This window comes from Gymnodraco acuticeps, unplaced genomic scaffold, assembly GCF_902827175.1.
Source record: "Gymnodraco acuticeps unplaced genomic scaffold, fGymAcu1.1, whole genome shotgun sequence".
NCBI lineage: Eukaryota > Metazoa > Chordata > Actinopteri > Perciformes > Bathydraconidae > Gymnodraco > Gymnodraco acuticeps.
In genome coordinates this window covers 3,530,694-3,554,678 of record NW_022990501.1, presented here as the reverse complement: position 1 = coordinate 3,554,678, position 23,985 = coordinate 3,530,694, and the positions used below count along the sequence as shown (strand labels likewise).

The following is a 23,985-nucleotide window of genomic DNA, read 5'->3' as shown; positions in this document are numbered from 1 at the left end:
GTGGGTGCACCTTAAAAAATAGAGTATAAATGTTCATGGAGTTTACTGTGGTTTACGCCCCACAGCACTAACTCCAATATAACTCCAATATACAGTATATTCTTTAAATACATCTTTATCTGAAAGTACTCTGATGTTTTCAGTCTGAACACCTAAGGAATATGTTATTGTAATAAATCAAAAGGAACAAATCTGAATTTAATGAAATATTCAATCAACCTTAAAAGTGCTTAAAATGCCAGCTTAATATGTCACTGGGGAGAAAACGGCAATGATGCATTTTGAGCCTTAACTCAGCAAGTAGAGTGTTTCCCTGTGCGTCATGCCTCAGCAAAGACATTAAACGCACAGGAACCATAAACGGGACCTTTAACTTGAATCTGTCACAAGGCTTCTATTGCTTCGACACGCTAAAGATGCCAATGTGCAGGGTGACCCTCGATGCACATCGTCGCATTTTGGGCCCCTTTGTGAGAAGAGCCATGGATAGAATGTAAAATATTTTTAGCGATCGTAAGGAATGACTTGGACATGGAAAGCTTGAGTCAGGTATTCTGGGAAAGCGATTTCTGAGGTCATCAAACATGATACACTAGCTTAAGGCGATTGCACCCACTCTTTCAAGCTGAAGATGGAGAGAAGACAACATACAGCGCCTGTCTACCAGTCTGGCAATGTCTGACAGCATTCCTTTAGCCGTCTCCTTGTTCTCTAACTCCCTCGTACACAGGCATATAAATATACAATGGAAGCTGTTACGATCCCACACAGACGCAAACATCAATGAGCACACTCACTCTGTCAGTCTGTTTCAGAAGTGAAATTATTCCATCTCTCAGGGGTCCTGTTAAGCTCTTACAAAGCCTCGGTGCGTACAGCAGGTAGATTGATTGTGACTTATTAAGTGTGAGTGAGCCTAACAGAGTGCATTAAAACAAAAGGAAATGTGATATCCCCGACCATCAAGTGCTTGTTAGAGCTTTAATCAAAGCCCTTCAAAATCTGCATAAGGAGTCCTGGTAATGAATTCCAAATGGCATCTTTAAAAAACAAGATGAGACCCTACCAAAGAGATGTGTTACACAAGAGAACCCAGAAGATATTTCACAAAGATCTAGCTCGTAAACGGCGACATAAGAAAGTGTTTTCAATTATTATGGCTGTGGCTTTGTTATCTAAATCATTTTTCTGGAAGGACTGTGGCACAGCACAAAAGGAAAATCCCTCAATTATTCAACTCTCTTCCCAAATAAATGTAACAACAATTATCAAGAACAAAAATACCTGTAACTAGGCTGAATCAAAGTCAAGTAGCAAAACATCACCTGACAGGATTTGATCTGGGATATTTGCTTTTAAATAGCAGTCTTACAGTTAAAAATGAGCTGCATAATTGATAATAGCACTTCTGTCTCAGTGTCTTAGCTGTGTGAATACATTGGTCAGTGGCAGGCAGATTTGGTCAATAATAGTGTCACAACCGTGCACAATGTGGTCAGATACTGTAGCTTTAAAAGTGAGCCGTTGGGATCACAATGGAGGCCAAGTCTAGATAGACCTTGATAATTAAAGCTTTCCATTTCAAATGCTTGCTTTGGGATCAAATCAAACTAACCCTATCCACCCTATATATTTGTTTAAAGAGTCTTTAAAGGTCAATAAGACAACCTTATCATTATTTTATTTATTGCAATGGCTGCATTTCTACTTAAAATACATAGTGTTTACTTGCTAGAACTGGCCCAGTGAAGACTATCCACAGCGGGTTCACAGAGACACTGTTGATTCTTTTTAAACATATTTTTTTCAGTGCTTTGAGCACCAACAACAATGTTCCATTTACTTCCAATGTGCTGAGGCAGAAGCAGAAAAATGGCAAAAACCCAAACCCATCTGCATGGCTAGAAACCATTATGAATAATTGAGAAATAGTGTTTATTTGTAAAATGGGTATATTCAGTCCATTAATAGTTATATCTATATGACCCCTAAGACTGATATATTTAAATAAAATTAATAGGTATAACAACTACAATGTGAATGTAGAGGCAACCATTCAGTCTATTTGAAAGGTTGTTCTAGGTCAAAAGTGATTATGCAAGCAACCATGCTCATAATTTGAGCGATACTTACGCAGCCGTAGTCTAAGCTAAAATTCTGCAAATATTAAAGAGTAGATAGGAAAGGCTGATTTTTCTCACGCAAACACAAGACAGGGGAAGAATAACAGCAACAAGACCAGCTTTTCACAACAAAGTTAATCAGGCTTGCCTGAAAACAACTGAAGCTTCAGTGGATGTCTAATTGGATTAAACCAAAACAGAGGATATGTTTTGCGTGCAGTTGTTGGCTTGACCTCTAATGGCAGTCCTTTTTTTTATTTTCTTCAGCTCTTCAATCAGACTAAGACTAATGACTTCTGGCACATCTGACACATGGTGGCCCGGCAGTTTTCTGGAGAGTGACTTGTAAGTTAAAACCGAGGGAGAATTGGTCAAGGTCATTGAGAGAGGCAAAGCAGCTCCAGCAGCGTAAAACTCACACAAATCACAGACTGTCTGGCCTGCTGCTCTCTCCGAGGGGACATTTAACCCACTCCTGTGATGACCTTTGCAGGCGAGGAGTGCAGTCACTTCAGAGGTTTATGTGGCAACGTACCTGCCAAGACAGCTGATGACACATTTCAAACAGGACGTGCAAGCACCTCGGTGCTGTTGAGGAAAGTTAAAAGCAGAGGAGAGGGAGAACGGCTTACAGCTCCCTTAGGCTGATGCTAATCTCATCCATACCGCTGCACTGGCCCTCTCTACTGTAACAAGGCAAACTGTTCCAGGCCTACTAAGCTGCGCCACACTCCATTACGAAACCTTAACTAAACATCTGTTATTGGTTGTCCAATACTACACACACTAGACTGGATTTTAAGGCATTTATATACGGTTGAGTTGCGAACATGTATTAAAAAACAGGATGACAGTTAATGTGCAGTCCCTAAGAAACATGCGGAACCCCTCCTGAGCCAATCAGGAACAAATATGTATTTTGTTTTGAGTGCCAATTATAGCACGCCATCAGGCCAAATACTGAATTCCTTAAAACGCTGTGGCAAGATGCACAATGTTGCCATGTTGTGTGAAATTAACTGAGCAAATGGGCCGAGACCGATCCATAGTCCCGTTATCACAGGGTCGTAACTAGTGCGGCCATGATTATTATATTGTGTCTCATTTCACTATTTTTACACACACATTAACGTCAAATTGACTGAGCTGACACGACCTCTGCAACAATGCCTCTATATTTACTATAGAGTGTTTCAGGATCAATTAAGTGTGTGTGTGTGCGAGGCTCTGTGTGTGTTTGTAGGTCAGCCTTTTAAGCACTGCCTATCATCCGAGAGGCTGTGAGCCATCAATGACTAATGTGTCAGTCTGTCACAGTCAAGGACCTGCCATATGGCGCCAGTGCCCCTCCACTTGAACTAATGGGTGGGCTGGGAGCAACAGGACAGCTAACAAACCTCACTCACAAAGCCAAAGTGTCTGTATTAGGGATGCAAATGTTAAGCAGGCTTTTAATCAGCCATATTAGCAATAAATAATGATTAACCATGAAAGCTATTACAATTATAAATCCATTTTTTGTATGTAGCACAACTTTTGTAATAGTGTATTGAATCATTTATTGAATATAAACCAGTAAATAAATAATAGAGCATACATTGTTCATAACTCTTGATGGATAAAAAGTCCTAAAGTCTGCTTCCAGACACAGATGATATCAACATGGGTTTCTTACATGAAACAAACGCTTTTTCTCCTTCATTGAGATATTCTGGATCTGATCTTAATCTCAGTACTACGTTGAGCAGTTTGCATCAAGATGGTGGAGCAGAACTCTAGAGCAATGAGTTTTGGCGTGAGCTCATTTTAGTTTTGTTTTTGGTGCAAGGAATCATATTGGAGAGTTTTGGGCATAATGGTTTACTCAGATGAGGGGTCTGTTGTACACCAAAATTGGGCCCTATTAGATGTTTGGAAATGGTTAGTGTAAGTAGTTTATGTTGTTTGAAACTGGCAATGGTTAACAAATCAATAGTGGTTGTGAAACATTACATAATATCTAATAGGATTGTTTTGGAAGATATAGATGGTCACACTTCACCAACTGTTGCTCTCTGTACTGTAGAGGTTTCAGCTTGTTTTGCCGGAAGTGAACGTACTGGGAAAACACCTCTTGTGACAAAACTCTGGAACACGTCATTATAGACAAGGTCAGACCTTGTAGGGGCATACACATAAGATAAACATATTTGAGTGGAGTACATTTTTAATTGATTGCTGATCATGATTAATCATTAATAGCTAGCCTGTTGTGCAAGTGCATACTATGAGCCGTATTATCTGCTGTGCCAATGAGAGCAGGCTGAGACCGTTGAGGGTGGCCCAGAGGCAACACAGAGCTGTGGCCACCTTTCCCAGGAAGCCCTCCAATTACCACCCAGCAGGTGCAGTGTCTGGTTGACTCATGAGAACACATGACGCACACGAGGATCCTCATAGATTTGAGGCACTCTATCCGTCTTTCTGGCAGTCTTGTGTCTAGGCCCCTTGCCTCTCTGCCTTTGTGAGTTTTAATCCAATGTTTTTTCTTTTTTTCTCCTTTCTTCAATTTGTTTCCTTCTAAATTGAAAGTAATTCCAAAGATATTGACCAAAGGATAGATTTTAACTGTGTTGCTTTTCAACTATTCTCTGTATGGGAGGCGGTTGATGTGACCTAACCTTGCCACCACATGGTGACTACTGTGCTAACCCTACTTGCATTCCTGCTGATCAGACGCCGCTCATGACAGTCCATCAGTGTATCTACCTGTTAGGAGGCACTCCGGTGCTCTTTTGTTTTCCCCCAAAGTCACTTTCACAGTCTCTGTGTATAATCACTTAGTAAGGAAAAGAGTCAAGGGGTCAAGCTGGCAAATGTAGTAATATATCTATTAGGGGCAGATTAGCTCACTGTTGCCATAAAACACATCCCCATTATTTATTATGTAGCTGTAGTACAGGTTAGAAAAGAGTGGTGTCAGTGTCTGGCTAATAATGTTAGTTATCTACAGAAGAATACTGAACATGAAATATATTTATAACAACCACACAAAAAGTAAACCTTTGATTTTTGTATTTATTAAACACATAATATACAATATGGTGAGACTTTCTTCATTTTTTACATGTTAAGGGTTTACTATTTTTTATACGGTTTGAAAATGTTGGGCAATAATAATAAGTAAAGATGCTTTATTAGTTCATTCTTAAGGCTGTCAATGTTTTTGTCAAATACAGCGAGAATACATTATTATATTAACATTATGACATTTTCCTGTATCTCATGTTTTTAATCATAGCTATAGTCTTATGCAAGTATGTCATATTGTAAACATGATGTATGCTTAACAGGCAATGTAGACGAGTGAGGTAATGTGCTGTGGGTCCTGGCTTTTAGTGATCAATAGTCTGAAAAGAAAAGGACATTTCTAAACAAATCCCCAGTTGTTATATGGTGGATCTAGTTCAAACCCTCCCACTGTGCCCATCAATAGAATGGAAGTGTACATGCTTTTTTACCATGGTGAATAACTGGGCCTTTTGTGCCTGTTCACACCTTGTAAAAGATTAGCAGTGACGCTAGGAGCCGTGTCTAACGCGCTCCCTAGGACTTCCCCCCCAGCCAATGAAACCTGAGACTCATGAAGCTGTTCCACTGACAGGGCCTTGGCCCCGTTCGAACCTCACAGAAGCAAATGTGTCAGCCATGCAAAATGGAGAACAGATGTGGTATATGGGCAGAGTAATATAGTCTTAGGCTGCCTCCGCTGCACCTGATGATATGGAGCCAATAGGGGCATTTGTCAAATGCAATCAGGTGTGATGGGAAGAGATAGAGTGCGGATATGGAAAAGAGAGGGAGGGGGTGAGCAGCTAGAGCCCTGCCAAACTCTCTTCAGAGCATCAGCTGTGTGGGGAGACAAACAGCAAAACATGTGCCCGTCCCTATGAGGACAACTCTGTTTTTTTAAAAGGGGAGTTTCACTAACAACAACCCTAATCACAATTATTAAATTATTAAAAACCCTCTCTGTTAGGATGTTTAAACTGTGGATGATTTACAGTGCACACTGATATGTTAGGAAAAAAACAGTGCACCTCAAATGCACACATTTTCTAAAATGCCACGAGATCAGATTGTAATCAAAGGTAAGATGCACTTGGCTCTTCATTTCTGTGTGAACTATGGAGCTATCTCTTTTCTGCTGCTCTTTTCTAAGCCTATAAAAAGGTCCACAAGGTCAGAATAAAGGCCAGTGCAGTCCCTCGAGTAGGGCACTTGAATGGAAAGTCTGAATCTGATTTACAGTTGGGCCACATGTGCAGGCTGCCAATGAATGGGCAGCCAGCCACAACGAGTGGGAGAGAAGAGGAGAGTGTTTGTGAGGCTGCAGGTAGGAATGAATACCCAAAATCTCAGGATTTCAGTAGGAAAATATATATTGACACAATAACTTTGTGAACACTAATACATTGTAAAAGGTATGTGAAAAAAACAGATTGATAAAGATTAAAACCATGTATGCAAGCAGCTTCTGTTTGACATTAGGAACCAAATCAGCCTCTCCATGCTGGAATTGTATCGGTTTCAGTGACATGTGTTACATTTCCAAAACTCCATTCATACTGACAAGTTTCTCTCCTCTATGTAAATGGATATTGCATCTCTTTCCCATGTGTTGTATCCTCAAACCAGATGGCAATGTGGCAATTTAGTTAAATGATTCCTAATTAAAAGAGGAACACCATTGGTGGAAATTTGCAAATCAAATCTTCTTCTTTTTTTCCAATTTGCAAAAGCAAAACATTATATGAACATCCTTCTGATATATGTGCCATTTTGCTAATTCAGATCTGTTGCACCGTGGGATGGAACTCATGCTGTGTAAATATCACTTGCTCTCTAAAAAACATGAGATGGCATCAGGAAAAAAGAAAGATCATTTTCAAAAAGAGAAAATCGAAAGGTTAGACTCACAAAGATGGTAATGTATAAAAAGACACAAATGTAGGTAAACCTGCAACCTGATTTCAAGGAACAGATACCGTTATTTATATGTAACGTTTCCAAACCCCCCTACACTGAGCATTCAGTGAATAATATAATAATGCACGGTAAATACTTGTGGAAATGTATTATTTCAATGTTGCTGTTTTTTACAGATTTCAATATTGTTACCAGCCTCAAACTCAAATACTGTCAGTGGTGTCAAGTAACTAAGTAGATTTACATAAGTAATGTACTTAAGTAAAATGTTGAGGAGCTTGTACTTCATTTGAGAAATTAAATGTTGTGCTACTTTGTACTTCTACTCCAATACAATTCAGAGGTAAATATTGTACTTTTACTCCACACATTCCTGTGTAAAGGTGTACTACTTTAATTTGCAGGTATAGATGAATGATTAACATTTACATTGTTATTTAATGATGATATTATTAATGAAATACTCTGGTATTTTACTTTTACTTAAGTACAAGAGCTGAGTACTTCTCCCATCTCTGAATATCGTTTAGGATTATTCGCGCATCAATGCAAAGGTACTTAGGTGCATCTAGATCAGGGGTCACAAACTCAAGGCCCGGGGGCCAAATCCGGCCCGCAACTTTATTTTATGTGGCCCCGCAAGAGCTTGCAAAGAATATAATAAGTTTGACCATAAACTACATGTCCCACAAGGCATCTCGTTTTGTGACATGCTGAATGTCAAGAGACTTGCAATTATTTGCCCAGGACTTCTGCTTTCAGACGTAGTTAATTACTAAGTTATTATCCTATCCGATAATAATCCAATTCAGAGGCAATAATGTAATAGAATACATTATTTTATATATATATTATATATTTATATAGTTACAAACGGCCCTTTGAGTGCAACCTTTATGCGAATGTGGTCCGCGATGAAATTGAGTTTGACACCCCTGATCTGATGTAAAAAGGCTCAATAACACTCATAATATAGTAGCAGGTAAATACAACAATATGCCATGCGGGTGCAGGTTTAATGTGGCCATCTCCATTGTGTTTGGGCATGTCTGCTCCAACATGTGCTGTTTAGGAGTAGACAAACACTCCCTGGCAGCACCACCACCTCCACCCTCACACAGCTGTAGCTGGGTTGGCTGGAGAAAGACAATCAGGGAACAGTGCCATGTACGGACGATGCATTGGGGGCCAGCTTAAATAAATGGTGTGCTGTACTAATTCTCCGGGAAAAAGAAAAACAGTGAATGTGATATTGGGATAACAATACATTGATTTTTTTTATGTCAGCCTTTATTAAAGACTACGTTTTTTCATAAAATCACTAATTTGTACATATTGTTTTCGGGAGGTCCATTGAGGATTTGAATTTAACTCGAAACTCAAATGATTAAATTAAAATTTTAAATTGTAAAGTGTCTGTTGTATGATGGACACGCATAATGTACACTGCCCTCATGTATGTATATTTATATTGTGTATTCAATATACATATATACACTCAATAGATATATATCCTTCATGATATGTATATATTCACTGTTTTGTGTATGTTGTTTATCTTCCACTGCTGATGTGTATTATAAATGTTTTTTACTTCTAATTCATGTCCCATGCCTTTTCTACATGCTGCTGTGATGAAAACAATTCACAAATTGGGATCAATAATTAATATATTAGCTTATCTTATTAGATACAACCCTTTTAAGGGAACAATTTAGCTTTTTTTTCAACTTATCAAATATTATATGTGCTTATATTGACGTCATATATCTTGCACTCTAAATAAATGCTGTCACATATAGCAGTTTTTTACGTTCTAGAACAAATAAAGGAGAAGAGTTTTTTTCGAGCGTGTTTCATGTGCCTATTAAGATGTACAATGGTGTCAGCGTGTCACTTCTATCTACATACTAATTCCGCATTAAACAAGCTTTGAGCTAAAGTAGTCACCGCACAAGCAGATGGTCGAAATGACATTTACTTCACCGAGTCTGCTCTGTCTACAAAACTGCACACTCACTCAATTCAAACGCATGCACACACAAAATATTTATACAAATCCCGGTGCCAATTTCAAGCATGTCATAAACAAATCAATCAAACTGCTGCATTTTTTATAACATAACAAATATGTTATACTGACATTTTAGCATATGGTCACCAAAATATCAAGGGCCGGTTACTGTGAAACAGCAGTATTGACAGCTCCTATTTCCTGTTAGTCGTAGTTTTTATTCAAAGTAACTTATTTGTTACACACACACCCGTATATATCCACTGGTTCTCACAGCGAGTTGGCAGCTGGAAGGCCTGCTGGCAGGTGCTCCGATGCAATCAACCCGTCACTTGAGCATGATACCGCCTGTCCATTTGTGCTCACCTCGTATCACATTCAAATGGCATTCAAAGCTGTTTCCAATGTAATTCTGGCTCCCAGCAGCTAACACAAACCACTTACACTATGACACAGTTGAAGGTTGAAAGATGTGCTGCCAAGTTAAACAAACTTTTTTTGAGGCCATGTGATTGTCCTTTTGTTAAACCACTAAATGAAAAAAATTCAACTAAAAACCTTGGATAAAATGTTAAGTGACACTAATTTGGTCACGGCAATTCAATGAGTTTAATGAAATGCCATTTCTGCTCGGACAACACTCCCACCAGTTGGTGTGACTGTCATTAAGAGGGAACATTTACATATCCCTGTCTGTTATCAACATATTCAATACAGCTGGCTTTAGCTAAACCACTAGAGGGAGAAATAAGCTGTGTATACCACAAAAGAGTCAGGTATTCAATATGTTTAAAGAAAGGTTCATTTTTTAGTCCAGAATTTAAATGTATTTTCAGCACATGCCTTCAAATTATGAGGCTTTTTCAGTCTACATAATTTTATTTTACTGGCCAATTCATCTCAAAAAGCGATGAATGCTCCTTGGTGGCTTTTACAATGTGTGTTCAGCTGGAAGAGGCTGATGCTGTGGGCTTATCAAAAACCAGTTGATGCAAGGCACCAGGAGGCAAGACGGAAAGAGGGATAAAATCCATGCTTCTGCTCAACTAACCATCTAACCTAATTACCTGTGGATAGGACTTATGGGCCTCATGTTGGGTTCAAAGTGTCCGGATCAGGAAGTGGCTTGGGAGGGAGCTTTGGTGTATGTGTGTGCATTTATGCATGTGTGTGTGTGTGTGTGTGGCTGGTCAATGTGTCCGTGACAAAAAGATTAGGCTGAGAGACGAGCCTTGGTGCCGGATATTGGCTCTGTGCCATTAGTTCAATCAAGCAGATTTATTTAGCTTTTAGACAATTCGACCAGAAGCCTGGAGATACCACTTCAGAAAATAAGCTAAAGATTATTCATGGCATGGCAGCTAAGATAGGGATCTGTTGTCACTCCCTAGCATGTGCACGTCCGCTCACTCACTAACTACATCATTCATTTTCCCTAGGAGTAAGCAGACTGTTTAGAAAACACAGGGACACAATAATGCATCGAACAAGCAGTAAATCAAACACAGAGGTCAGCGAAACAAGTGGAAACATAAAGACTGCCATGTAGCATGTATAAATTAGCCTAAACATAAAATGCTACGAGATGTGCCACTCTAATCCCAACCTTAACCCAAGCCCATAACCCAAAGTGCTTTCTGTTTTAACAACCAGAGAATCGTCTCGAGTAATTACAGATCACCTAATTTTACCACTCAGAAGTGCTGTTGACATTACAATAAATGAGTCTTATCTTTGAATACTCTGAGTGGTTTTATATTCCATCAGTTTTTCAGTATGTTTACATCTAGACTGTAACAAAATATGCAAATTGAGAAGGATACATTTAGCATTTATATCATGATCTATCTTTATCTCTTCATCTCCATTTGTTCTCTTCGCACCTTTTTGCGTGTAGAAGAAAACATGGCTTCACTACCATTGATTAACCTGATCTGCTGATACAAGGTGTGAAAGAAACAATCAAATGTAGGACTCTGAAGCCCCGGCCACACAAGGACGATAACGGTCATATCTGCTACAGTTCACTATCAGATAGACGGTTCGGCCTCACAAGGCCGACATGGAAACGCAGAAAACGATAACGATAACGGGTCCCTAGGTGGGTAGATCTGCAAACGAAACACTCTGGATGGGGCAAACGGCTCTGTGTTTACGCCTATACGACCATTTCCTGATATTGAAGCAATAGCCCCGCCTCTCCCCACCTCTCCTGCTCAGAGATCAGCTGCTGGGCTGTCAGAAGAGGGGGAGGAAAAGAGAGGCTCCGTTTTTTATTCTTATATTATTACTGTATATAGAGTCGTTATCCATTTGTTTTAAAACTCAATAAATAACAAAGAAGACCTCTGACCGGCACTTTTCAAATTTTGTCCGGAAGATTTAAACTTTAACCGACATGTTGACTGGCGAAGAAAAATCGAACTGAAACTATGCTGCACGGTTCCCTCGTCCCTTGGAAGAGGCGGAGAGGTGGGTGTTTTTCATCTGCTGGTGGACTACCGGAGAGAATTACAGCAGGAGCAAACGTTTGCCTCGGGGAGGGAGAAAAAAACAGCGGAGAATAAACAGAAGGGCAACCATGAGCGGGAAGTCTTCTTTGCTGCTTTTGTGGCAGGACTACAGCGCCACATACAGGCCTGGCATATGTACTACAGCATCTCCAGCGCTTTCGAGCGGTCTCGTGTGAACGGACACGTTTCTGGTGCCTGTTGCGTGTGGACGGAAGACTTTTTTGATAACGATTGCAGTCTGTTTGCGTTATCGTCCTCGTGTGGCTCCAGCCTGAATGTCTTACTTTCATTTGCATAGCTCTGTTATGATCGGCTCGTTGGCCACAACAGAAAAACCAGGAGAGACGCTGAAAGTTTCCAACAATCTCCGCACTTTATTCGGAAACACCAAAAAACAGCAGAGTGTGGACGAGGGGAAAGGATCACAGTCAGTTCCTCCGCAGCAGGCTTGGAGAGAGTCAAGACGGCCCTGTGACTCCGGGCAGCTGGGCTTAAGTAGCACCTCCGACCAGGTGTCCCCGATCACGCTGATTGGCCTCCTTCAGCTCCACCCCATCGCAGGACCTGCAACATTCACACACACTCACAGGCCCCAGGCTCTGGGGCCGCCCCAGGCTCTGGGGCCGTCACAGCCCCCCCCATAAAGTCAGGGTCCCCATCGGAACCCTGGCACCCCAAATCAAACACTCTTATGTCACCTACACAAATGAGAAGAAAGACCCTGACAAACACTGGAAGGGATCGGCTACCTAAACACCCTAACACAGTATTGAGCTACTAATCCACGACTAGTTCAGCTAACTAGTGTGTTACGTGTTTGTTTGTTTTTTCCGCCATGTCACGGAACCTGGAATGTACCCCAACTTGGTAAAGAGGTTCACCAGCAAAATGCTCCCACTGAGGTACCCAGTATCCCATCCGAACATTCTCCCGAAGCGAACACGCGTGAGCACGACCCTTCACCCCCACACCAGGAAGAACACCCTCCCTCAGACCTTTTAGAGACGCATCAGCACACTGTGCCTCCACCAGCTCACCGTGAGAAACCGACCAGGGAATCTCGAGACACGTCACCTCATGCTGCGGTGAGGCATCATTGATTTTAGCTAAGCTCATGTTCCCCGCCTGCTCACGTCTCATAGCCCGTGTCACGGCGCATGCTGTAAACACGTCAGGGTACTCCGTTTCGCTCTTGTCTGGCTTAATACTAACCAGCGGCACTGGCGCCACGATAGCAGGCGGTGCCCCATCAGCCCACACCCGACTACCCGCAATGTCGTTACCCAGGATCATCGTGACCCCTTTTATGGGCAGAGCCGGCCGCACGCCAACCGCTACTTCACCCTGAAACAGATCCAAAAACAGCATCATTTTATGGAGGGGGACCTGCATAACATTCAACCCCATTCTCAGCACCGGAACAAACAACCCCATGTGCGTGTCCTCTGAAAACGGCAAAGCAGACGCTAAAATTAACGAATCAAATGATCCAGTGTCTCGTAATATTTGTACCCGCACCTTCTCATCGTTCCCCACCAGAGAAACAAAACCTTCAGTCATGAAAGGCAAATAAGACTGTAGTTCTGGGCTAGACCCCTGTGGTTTCAACTCACCGTCTAAACACCCAGTCACCTGCTCAGCGACAGGTGCCACGAACATTGCTGGCCTGGGACTACCACTAGTCCCTTCCTGTTCAGCTTTAGCCCTAAATGCATTGCAGTCTTTTCTCCAGTGCCCTCGCTCATGACAGTAATGACACACATTGTCAGGCTCACGTGCCCCACGTACATACCCACTGTCTTGCCCAGCAGGTCTCACTGGACGACCAGACCACGCTCCCATACCCGAGGAATTTCCACCGTGACTGCCTTGTATGGCAGCATCTCCACCAACGTGTGTCAGAACATAGACATCTGCTAACGCAGCAGCTTCAGCAGCTGTCCTGACTGCATGCTCACTGATGTACACTGCAATGTGCTCCGGTACAGAATTTTTTAATTGCTCCAAAATAACGAGATCCCTCAACGCCCTGTGAGAATCAACGTCGGTTGCCGCACACCAGCGATCGAAATGAGTGGAAATATCCCGAGCAAATTCAAGGTGAGATTTATCACCTCTCTTCCAATTCCTAAACCGCTGACGATAAGCTTCAGGCACCAGCTCGTAAGCCCTGAGAACGGCAGATTTAACTAAATCATAGCGCAAATAGTCACTGCCACTTAAAGATGAATAAGCCTCCTGAGCCCTCCCGGTTAACACACACTGTAACAACAACACGCGAGTGACCTCAGACCACCCCCTTACACCTGCGAGACGATAAAACATTGAGAAAAAAAAATCCGGATCCTTCTCATTAAACCTGGGAACCAACTTCGCATCATTTAAGTCGTCCACTGACCTCCCTGGGGCCCCGCTTTGACTAGCTGAATAATCAGGAAACAGGACATCAGCCGCTACTTTGCCCTCTCTAATTAATTCCAGTTTCTCCCTCTGAAACTCCAACTTAGCCTGCTCAGTTTCCTGCCTCAATTTCTCCAAGGACACCGCTCTTTCCAGCTCAATGCCCTGTTGCATCTTCTCCAAGGCCAACTCCTTTTCCGTCTCCAACTCTAAGCGTAATCTGAGTAACTCCTTCTGATGCTCGAAACTCAAAACCGCACTTTGACCCGCCATTTCTTTTGTGCGCCCGGGGACAGGAGTATCAAACACTTTGCTTTTCAACAAACAAGCCCTCAAATTCGCTTTCACCGACTCTTTCACTCTTTTATCGCCAACTTCAAACCCATAATACTGAGCTATGTTCACCAATTGATCCTTGGTGCACTGATCCAACAAACCTTCAGAAGGTGCAGCCACAAACGCCCCCACAATATCCTCCATATTACCCAATAATAGCTATTTACACAGAGGAAATGCAATTTCTTAACCCACCTGTGCACACAGTAGGAATGAGCAGCCCCGCTAGCTGACTTCCTAATCACAAACTTACTACATAACTCCTCCCCTAGTCTTCATGAGGCGGGTATTTATGCACTTAAAGCCCGCTGGACCGAGAGAGGCGACCAGGTAATCGGCAACCCCCCTGAACCACGGAAGTGCTCCCGAGCAAGTTTAGGGAAAAGGGAAAGTGAAGCTCTAACCGCCGTACCTCAACACTATCAAAGCCCCCCCCAGACGAAACCCAAAGGGGAAACGCCTCTTGAACCTACCAGGGGAAACACTCCTACAGGTATTGTATACACAGGCGGGACCACTACCTCCTATTTTTCAGCGACTATTTAAGAGACCAGATCACCGCTATCGGACAAAAATACATCTCATAAAATCCCACAAACCTGGGACCATACGCGTTCCAAAATAACGCCTAGGCACCCGTAGAGTGCATCCACAACACCATATAAGGCCACATACATACTGTCCTCAGAGGGAATCCCCTCAAAAAAACTCAGGCTACCAACTAGCCACGAACACAGGCTAATTCAGGCACAGCTAACGCCAAAACAATCCAACCAACTCCCGGTTCATACTCACGATAGACGAGCCCCCAGTTGTTATGATCGGCTCGTTGGCCACAACAGAAAAACCAGGAGAGACGCTCAAAGTTTCCAACAATCTCCGCACTTTATTCGGAAACACCAAAAAACAGCAGAGTGTGGACGAGGGGAAAGGATCACAGTCAGTTCCTCCGCAGCAGGCTTGGAGAGAGTCAAGACGGCCCTGTGACTCCGGGCAGCTGGGCTTAAGTAGCACCTCCGGCCAGGTGTCCCCGATCACGCCGATTGGCCTCCTTCAGCTCCACCCCATCGCAGGACCTGCAACATTCACACACACTCACAGGCCCCAGGCTCTGGGGCCGTCACAGCTCTTGTTGGGGATCGGTTAAGTACTGGTAGACAAGTATTTTTCCATTTTTCATTATTTGATCTAGTTTCTACCAGTGAAGAAAAAATATTTTACAGGCAAGTCTGACGGCCCGTACACACAGCAGCTTTTGGCGATTTGTCCACCGCTTCCAGCGCGTCTCCGCCCATTGACTTTGAATGGGGATGACGTCACTTTCCCTCGCTTGTCGCCGAACTGCATTGTGGGGGGGCGAGGCGAAGATTTCCAGGATTTCCAGGATGTTCAGGATTCCAAAGTTGAACAATGTTCAACTTGTGAGGCTGAGCTGGAAGCGACAGCCAATCAGATCCGTTTATGCAAATCTGACAGTTCAAGCGCTAGCCAATCAAACCGCGTGCAAGCTGGGAGAACCAGACCGCAGTTCATTTCTATATTCCTAACAAAAATGGAGGAGAAGTTAGTTATTGCGGTAGCAAATCACCCGGTTCTTTATGACCAGTCCCTATTTACTTACCGGGATACAAACCGGAGGAACCAGGCATGGAGGGAGGTGGCAGAGACAGTGGGTGAAACTGGTAGGTTTTCGCTTGTTTGGGGATTTTATATCCAGTTTACTTCGTTGCTAGTTTACTTCGTTGCTAGCAAGCATAGACAGTATCACTAGCCAGCATGGAATGTAGCATAAAATAGCACCATAAACATTAATCTCATAAATGTTTAAAGAAATAGTGGAGAAGAACCGGGGTTTTTTGCTTTGTATGTCGGGGGCGGGAGATTCATGTGATTGGTTGTTGGTCGCGAAATCCCCAAGCTTTCAGACACGCCCAGCTCCAAGATTTTCAAGATTTTTGAAAAGCTGCTGTGTGGACGTACCGTGATGCTTAGATCAGATGCAGATATCTATACAAATAATTTTTTTCTGATAGTGTAAGGAATTGAGAACAGGTTATTTCACCAAAGCAGTAGTCAACCATTAACTTAACTCAAATGTCTTTGTCTATTTATTTTTGCCGCAGGTAGTTCCATGAAAGCAGCCCTGAAAGCTTGACTGCCATCCAGTTGCCTGAAGTAAAAATACGCTTGTGTTCATATCAGAGGGTGACATATGTTCTCTTCAATCATCACATAAAAGACTTCGGAAAAGAAACAGCAAGAGAGCTATTGCTTTACTACTTAATATGTCACTGGTAATAGTTTAAACACTTAATGATCAGAATATAATGTTGCTGATGCAGAATGTCAGGTACAAATTGCGTATGGGTTCTTGTAAACAAAACACTATACAACGAGAAAGTGCACAAGGCCAATGCACTCCAAAGCAAAATGGGTTAGACAATGGCCCCTGGTAAATGGTAAATGGACTGTACTTATATAGCGCTTTATCCAGTCTTCAAGACCCCTCAAAGCGCTTTACATACTACATGTTATTCACCCATTCATACAGAGCAGTGTACCTTACTCTAGGACAGTGCTTCTCAAAGTGTGGTCCGCGGACCACTGGTGGTCCGTGAGCGCCCCCTAGTGGTCCGTGAGTATATTGGTAACATTTCACATTTGAAATAAATAAATTTATTTAAGTTTTTCGCACTCTCGCGGGAATATCTCCGCAATGGAACGAGCTTAAGTTTCACTTTCGATTGCATGATATAGCCCAGATAAGCACCTTCATCACACATGTTGCCACTTGTTTGTACAATTTTCAGGCGATTTGTAAAAAACGATGTGTTTTTGGATATTTGTGGAGTTAGGTGGTCCGCGAGTGTTTTTTTATTGGTTAAGTGGTCCTTGGTATGAAAAAGTTTGAGAAACACTGCTCTAGGACTAGGCCTGTCACGATAATTAATTTTGTTGGACGATACATTTTCCTGGAAATTATTGCAATAAACGATAATATTGTCGGCACCGTTGTAAGACCATCATTTTCACCAATTTAAATCAGAGTAAACAGCTCTGTGCAATGCTATGCAAACAGTGAAGCTTTAGTTTTCCAAACCATTCTCTTTCTGAGAAGTGCGGTAGATGACATATCTTCTTACGTGTTGCCTTTATAAATTAAGAAAAATAATTGCTACTGAGTGTGTATACTCTTGTGCATTGACCTCTGCCCCGTTGAAGCCATAGAAGACTTCACAAGAACAAAACACATCAACCAGAATTTAAAGAGGCTTTAGGAAACTATGTCGGGCATCACACCATTTTGGAATAGTACACATTAACATTCGATACAGACATTTATGGTCGCCAGAGGATACATTGAGATAACTTCAGTAATCCCCTTTATAGTGACCTTTTCTCTAGCACTACAATGAGCTTGACCTTTTTGGTTTTGAATTCAAATCTTGGCAACCACCGAATGGATTGGCACAAAATCTGGCACAGATAACTCCCAGAAAACTGACTCCGATAACTTTGTATGCAGCTCCTCAACGTCACAATGTGAACACGTTAGCATGAGGGCATTAGCAATAACTTTAAGCACAGTTGTACCTAAGCAAAGCCTCATAGAGCTGCTGTCAACTTTTATGTTTTAAGAATAACAGCTGCTAACATGAGTACAGTTCTCAAACAACAAAGATAAGGGGAAAGCTACAAAAGTTTCTTAAAACACAAGCTGTGAAGAACATAAGACAGTAGTACCAAATTGGCACTTTGGCATCTTTTGCTGAAACTACATTTTTCTCGCAATTACCCCATTTTGTTTGGCCTACTTACTCTGCCCCAGCTAAATATTATAGGATGTAATGAGACTGCCAGTACCCATGTTGGGTTTTACAGTTGTGTGGAAATGAAACTTAACAAGCAATTTCTGCCAACTATAAGATAGTGGATGACTTTAGCATTTACATCTATAATATCTAACACCAGACATCCACACACATGCCTGAGCAGTAAGTGTTTCAGATAAGTGAAACCTTTGAGACTTCATAAGCCCTTCATATCAAGCCCTAGCACATTGTGTACATATCCATGTAAGAATATTTACCCAGTGATTTCGAGAAGGCTATGCAATATGTGGGAGGCACTCATAGCATGAGCTGGAGCTGCCAATGGACCTGGTCACACTTCAGTAGGTGGCTGAAGAAGCACAGGCACTGGGCTACACAGAAGTCATTTTTCAGCACTTATATTCAATTATAATTGTGCTGTATATAAGTGCTTGATATATATAAAAAGATATACTGTCAGTGTCATACGATGTCAGTCAATCATTGCAAAGACTGCACAAAAAAAAAATGTAGGTTCAACTGAATATTATTGCTTTCAACTAACCTAATCGATGGATAGATAGATAAGTACTTTATTGATCCCAAATTGGGAAATGTTTGCTTTGCATTAGCATAAAAAACAAGGAAATGTACATAAACAGTCCAAAATATTTCTGAAATAGAAATAAAATAGCATTAAAAAGTTAAAAATAAAATATATACAAGTGGAAAACATATATGTGGAAATACAAATGTCAGTAACAATACAGTTATGTGACATTTGTTGACACAATAAACGTAATAAGTCAACGGTTTAAGTTTTCTCAGTGTGATGGATATAAAGTTTATCATTAGAGGACCCATTTAAGGGATTATGTCCATCCAACTACAGTATGTAAAGCCGAAAACTTTTTTTTAAATGTGCGTTCCTGATACTCCAGACATTATATGGAGTTTGTGTGAGAAAACGGCTAAACATTGGACAGTATATATATTTTCCTCATACAGTACATGTTTACCTATGTCTTTTAAGAAAAGCTCTTGTTTGTGTTTCTGCTTTATTTACTGATTTTCTGTCAGGTACTACTGAGAACATAGTTGTCAACATTTTATAAAAACTGAATATTGACATGCTGTTAACCATATACCTCTCAATGGAATCAAATGTGAATGCAGCATCTTAATAGCCATTTTCATCTAAAATGTCTCCAAAAAGCTGTGTGCATCAGCTCAGATGTACAGTGAGCATTCTGCATCGTCATCATTTGAGCTGTAGTGTGTCATCTGTGTGTTCTCCAGGTGGTGCTGAGTCATGGTTCATGCTCAATGGTTTCCTGGAGCTTTAAGGCGGGAGGTGTGTGTGTGTGTGTGTGTGTGTGTGTGTGTGTGTGTGTGTGTGTGTGTGTGTGTGTGTGTGTGTGTGTGTGTGTGTGTGTGTGTGTGTGTGTGTGTGTGTGTGTGTGTGTGCATGCGTGAGGAGGGGGATTTTGGTGCACCGACAACCCAATGTTAAGAAAAATGTCAGATGAAGATGAAAAGGGTTATTTTGGTTGAAAGCAGTTTTGTATTCCCTTTAAAAGCCTATCAGATGAGTGCTGAAATTTGACAGCGTCATTTTGTTTCTCATTTGGCTATGACATGCCGAGACACAAGGTCTGTCACTTTGGGGCTGAAGTCTGCTTCTGTGGACCGCAACTTAAATATGCTCAAATAAGTAGCATTTTGTAAACCTTTATGCTAACAGGAATTCTAGGACCACATTGAAACGTAAATCCATTATTAATTCTGAATGAAATTACAGCTTTCACTTAATTTCTCATTTTCATTTCTAGTTAATATGAAAAATTAAAATGACATCCCTATTTGATGCTGACCAAAAATGATAGTAACAAAAAAGGAATAACTTTGAATAGAGTCAAAACATTGTGATATACATATTAGATAACATCATGGTTGCGTAAAATGAGGTTAATATCACCACAGGGAACATTAGACACACAAAATATACCATTTACATTATTCCACTGATATAAACATGTTTTATACTCCAGCTCATTTCAATTGTTACGAGGAAGGAAATGCTCTTGTCCCATTTGTGAGAAATCAAGGACACACAATTCCTAATGGTTAATTTAAACATAACTTTGGTCTGTTTACAAGAAAATTCCACAGTGCCTGTTTAATTTATTGCTCTCATACAATTTTAGAATGATCTTGCTTATCATGCTAAAATGCAGTATTTCTCAAAGCATTCCCCTGGATCTTGCTTGCGATGTTTTGCCACGCTCCTATCCTTTAAACCATTTATTCCATGCCAATCCGTAGGACATACATATGGCTATACCAATACATATTTCCTATCCATCTGGGAAATAAACCCTTCTTTGAATCATGATTCCTACCAGAGTGGTCTTCCACATGGAATTCCCTGAAGACCAGATTGCAGTTTACAAGGCTGAAGTGGAGGCGTGAAGGTGGAGGCGTCCACCTCCACACCGGTTTGATGGTGAGACTGCTGCAAATTACTCATGACACTTCCTCTGATGACATTTTTCAACCTTTTCCCTGTTGAATGGCATCTCCAGACCCCCACCATCCCCCCTACCATCCATCCACCACCAACACCCCAACACACACATTAATCCCCCCCTCTATTCGTGTGACAATAGCACAGCAGAGATTGCTGCCTCCTGCCTTCACCTGATTGACCCTTTGAGCAGGTGCTGGATCTGATCCAATCACAGTCAATCTTCTTTAAACATTTCATTCTTTAAGCAGAACAGGGGCTCAAAATTCCATCATTCAATGACCCGATCAGTCGCCGATAACACAATCAAGCCAATCCCGGCTTATCCCGAGGGAGCCATTTCAGGAGGGACAGCTGGGAGATGAGAATACAGACCTACAGAAAGGTGTCAATCTCCACTGATCCACAGCTCACTGTGAACCGCCTATACAGCACAGCATCTAGGTGTTGGAGGAGGCCTTCTGACAGACATTTCCAAGGATCAGCAACAGGCAAAAATCCATCTTTTTTAAAAGGTCTGATCCTTTAAGTAAAATCAGTAACCTGCAGTAAAGGCACTGGCATAGAAAGGCATGCTTCGTCCATAAAATGACTATTATATAGCAATGAACCACCCCACTTACACTTTGAAGAAACAACTTGGTGTTTCTCTCATGCCTCCATGCGTGTAAAATAAAGAATACAAAAATTGGAGAAAGATAAAAAAAAAAGAGATAAAGAATCAGAAATGGGTCAGTGTTTACCAGCAGTCCTTAGTTATCCAGGAATGTATGAGTCAATACCAACACCAGTTAAATTCCATGATTATAAATGCCAATTGAATACTAAGGGGGAAAACATTTTAACAGCCCATATACTTTCACATACACTCCTTAATTACCTGTTGCGCAATAGCTTTAGTTAGGAAGTTTAAAATGTCATAATTGCCTTTAAAATATCAATATCAGTGAAATGATCTACAATATTGTGCAGCCCCTATACATGTAGATATTGAGTTTAATGCGTCTCAAAGAAAATGTTCTGTAGCCCCAGAAATGACGGCAGACCCTTAGCCTCTAGCACTGACAATATCTACGGTACTTGAGAAAAACTGAGTAGCAAAAAATGGGAATACAATTGTTGTTTTTGTGACTTCATAATCCCAAACACATGCATTTTTGCTGAAACTTTACTATTAAAACCAGGTAATGCGCCTGCTCAAGTCTGAGACTGTTTATGTTTTAAATAGTAACATAAATGTTGATAAACGCGGCCCCATTTTCTTTAATTGATCTAGACTTTTCTGTTTTTTTATAATTTGTTCACTGTGCAAGAATGCAAGAAAATTAGTGTTTTCTTGACAAATAGGTAATACAGGGTGATGTATTGATTTATAAATGGTTATTTAATGGCTGAAGTATTCCTTTAACACTCACCCTCTCTTATTTTAAAGACAGACACGCACAGAAAAAAAATGATGTGAATAGTACAGCTCAATTCTTCAGTGGCCATTTAAAAGCTACTCTATTGGAAATGTTGCTGGGCCACTGGGCAAATAAAGGTCAAGGGGGATATGAAATAGTTTGTCTAACTGGCCCTTTCTCTCTGTGTGTCCCTGCAGCACTGAGGCCGTATCCACATTCATAGCCAATTCATTTATATTGCTCTGCCCTTCTCACGGCTAGTCTCAGTCACTAACTACAAGTGACTGCAATGAGATTGAAGCCTCTGGCTAAATCTCCACTGCAAGGCACATGCTCCATCATTGCTGCTCTGATCACTCCTTATAATCACTGGGGCCACACTATATCCTCCACTGATTGGCTGAGTCGCAGCAGAGAGGAAACAATCACAGAATGTCAGCAAATGATGGACACGGAGACGTTGGAGTAGTAGTGGTCACTGGGAGCTGCCATGTAAATGGCATGCAAATGTGCACCTGCACTAGCATAGGAAGTGGAATGAAGGACTGTGGCCTTTTGATTAGCTTCTTTCCGCGTTTTTGCTTGAAAGTGTATTTTTTATGCATCAATCAGCCAGGTTGGCTATTTATAGACAATGAACATGACGCAATTGTGTACTTAGGGTTTTTGCTTTCTTCAGAAATTCATATCCTCAGTCCGAAGTGCATTTAAAGTGCACTTCACAGTTTCCAGAAGAGGTGTAAGAAAATAGTTTGTTTTCTATAATTTCTCAAGAAAAAAAAGCATATTAACATGTAATAATTTAATCTGTCAATATTTTAATATGTAAAGATATGCACCCTGTATGTGTATGTGCCTATTCAATGGAGAGCTTTGATGTTGGATGTTAAAAAGACTGTGATAAATGCAAATCACTGTTCCCATAGTTTTCCTCCAATTGTTAGCATATGGTGGTGTGTTCTTTATGACAGGTTTCCTTCAATCTATCAACAAAACATATCGGAATTGATATTGATTTTATATTGCTAGATTCTTGGCAACATACATTCATAGTATCTAGTTTAACAGTCCCTATAAGTGCCTTATTGCATTGTCATTGAAGGTATAAAATGTAATTCTGTAATCAAACTGATAACACCATCATTGATTTAGTAGCACCTTGTAAGGTATGATATTAAAAGTAGGTTAAATCCACATTCTCGAATAAGACAAAACTACTTATTTAAATGAAAAACACAAATTATGACACTAATTTCACTGATGTCCTTTTCTAAAGTGTACTTGGATATATTGTCCTTTAAAGATCAGTATCCACAGAACATATTTTACAGTAATAATCACCACAGGTGTCATTTGCCATTGAGCCAGTTTTGTTTTCCCTAAATGTGTTAAGGCCTAAGCACTTGGAAAGGTATGCAAAATGAATTAATACAGTCTTGGTCATGGTCACAGGGCTATTTCTCTGCCATTTAGAAAATCTAAGGGTACGCAAAATGTCAGCCGTGGTATTAGATTACCAAAGGCCCAGAACAAATTCAAGGCACTAACCAAGGATCTTTTTTTCCATTGCTTTTGTTATTTCCTCTCATCTGTTACTCTCAGTGAAAGTATGAGAGAACGTATGCAGACGCTCATCTCTTCTCTGACAATGATCACTGTCCAACAGCTCGCTACTATCGATATCTGTCCGACGTCCTCCAACAGGTGTCATCGCTCTTTGCTTTCCAACATTGAGACCATTGTCTCATCTTAGGACTCTGCTTTGCCTGTCGAAGCGGTGACCTTTTGTGTCTACCTTGCATCCCTCCTGAGCCCAGTGGCAGTGAACTGGTTAAGCTCCTCCTCATCCTCCTCCCATTCAGCTCCACCTCCAGGATCTGGCTCTGGAC

The 23,985-nt window shown here is 41.2% G+C and overlaps 2 protein-coding genes across 11 annotated transcripts in view; both read right to left on the bottom strand.

Annotated features, from left to right (window-relative positions):
• The window catches only part of msi2b (musashi RNA-binding protein 2b), a 321,629-nt gene that overhangs the window by 197,634 nt on the left and 100,010 nt on the right, over window positions 1-23,985 (bottom strand). The window lies entirely within an intron of this gene.
• On the bottom strand, window positions 11,970-20,737 carry LOC117552922. The gene is made up of 2 exons (XM_034226605.1): window positions 20,569-20,737; window positions 11,970-15,897 (listed from the first exon to the last, which is right to left on the bottom strand). Exon 2 carries the CDS (start codon window positions 14,496-14,498, stop codon window positions 12,420-12,422), a length of 2,079 nt encoding a protein of 692 aa, XP_034082496.1. The 5' UTR covers window positions 14,499-15,897; window positions 20,569-20,737; the 3' UTR covers window positions 11,970-12,419.

Coding starts and splice junctions, on each gene's coding strand:
- LOC117552922 (XM_034226605.1), bottom strand. CDS start 14,498: ATGGAGGATATTGTGGGGGCGTTTGTGGCTGCACCTTCTGAAGGTTTG.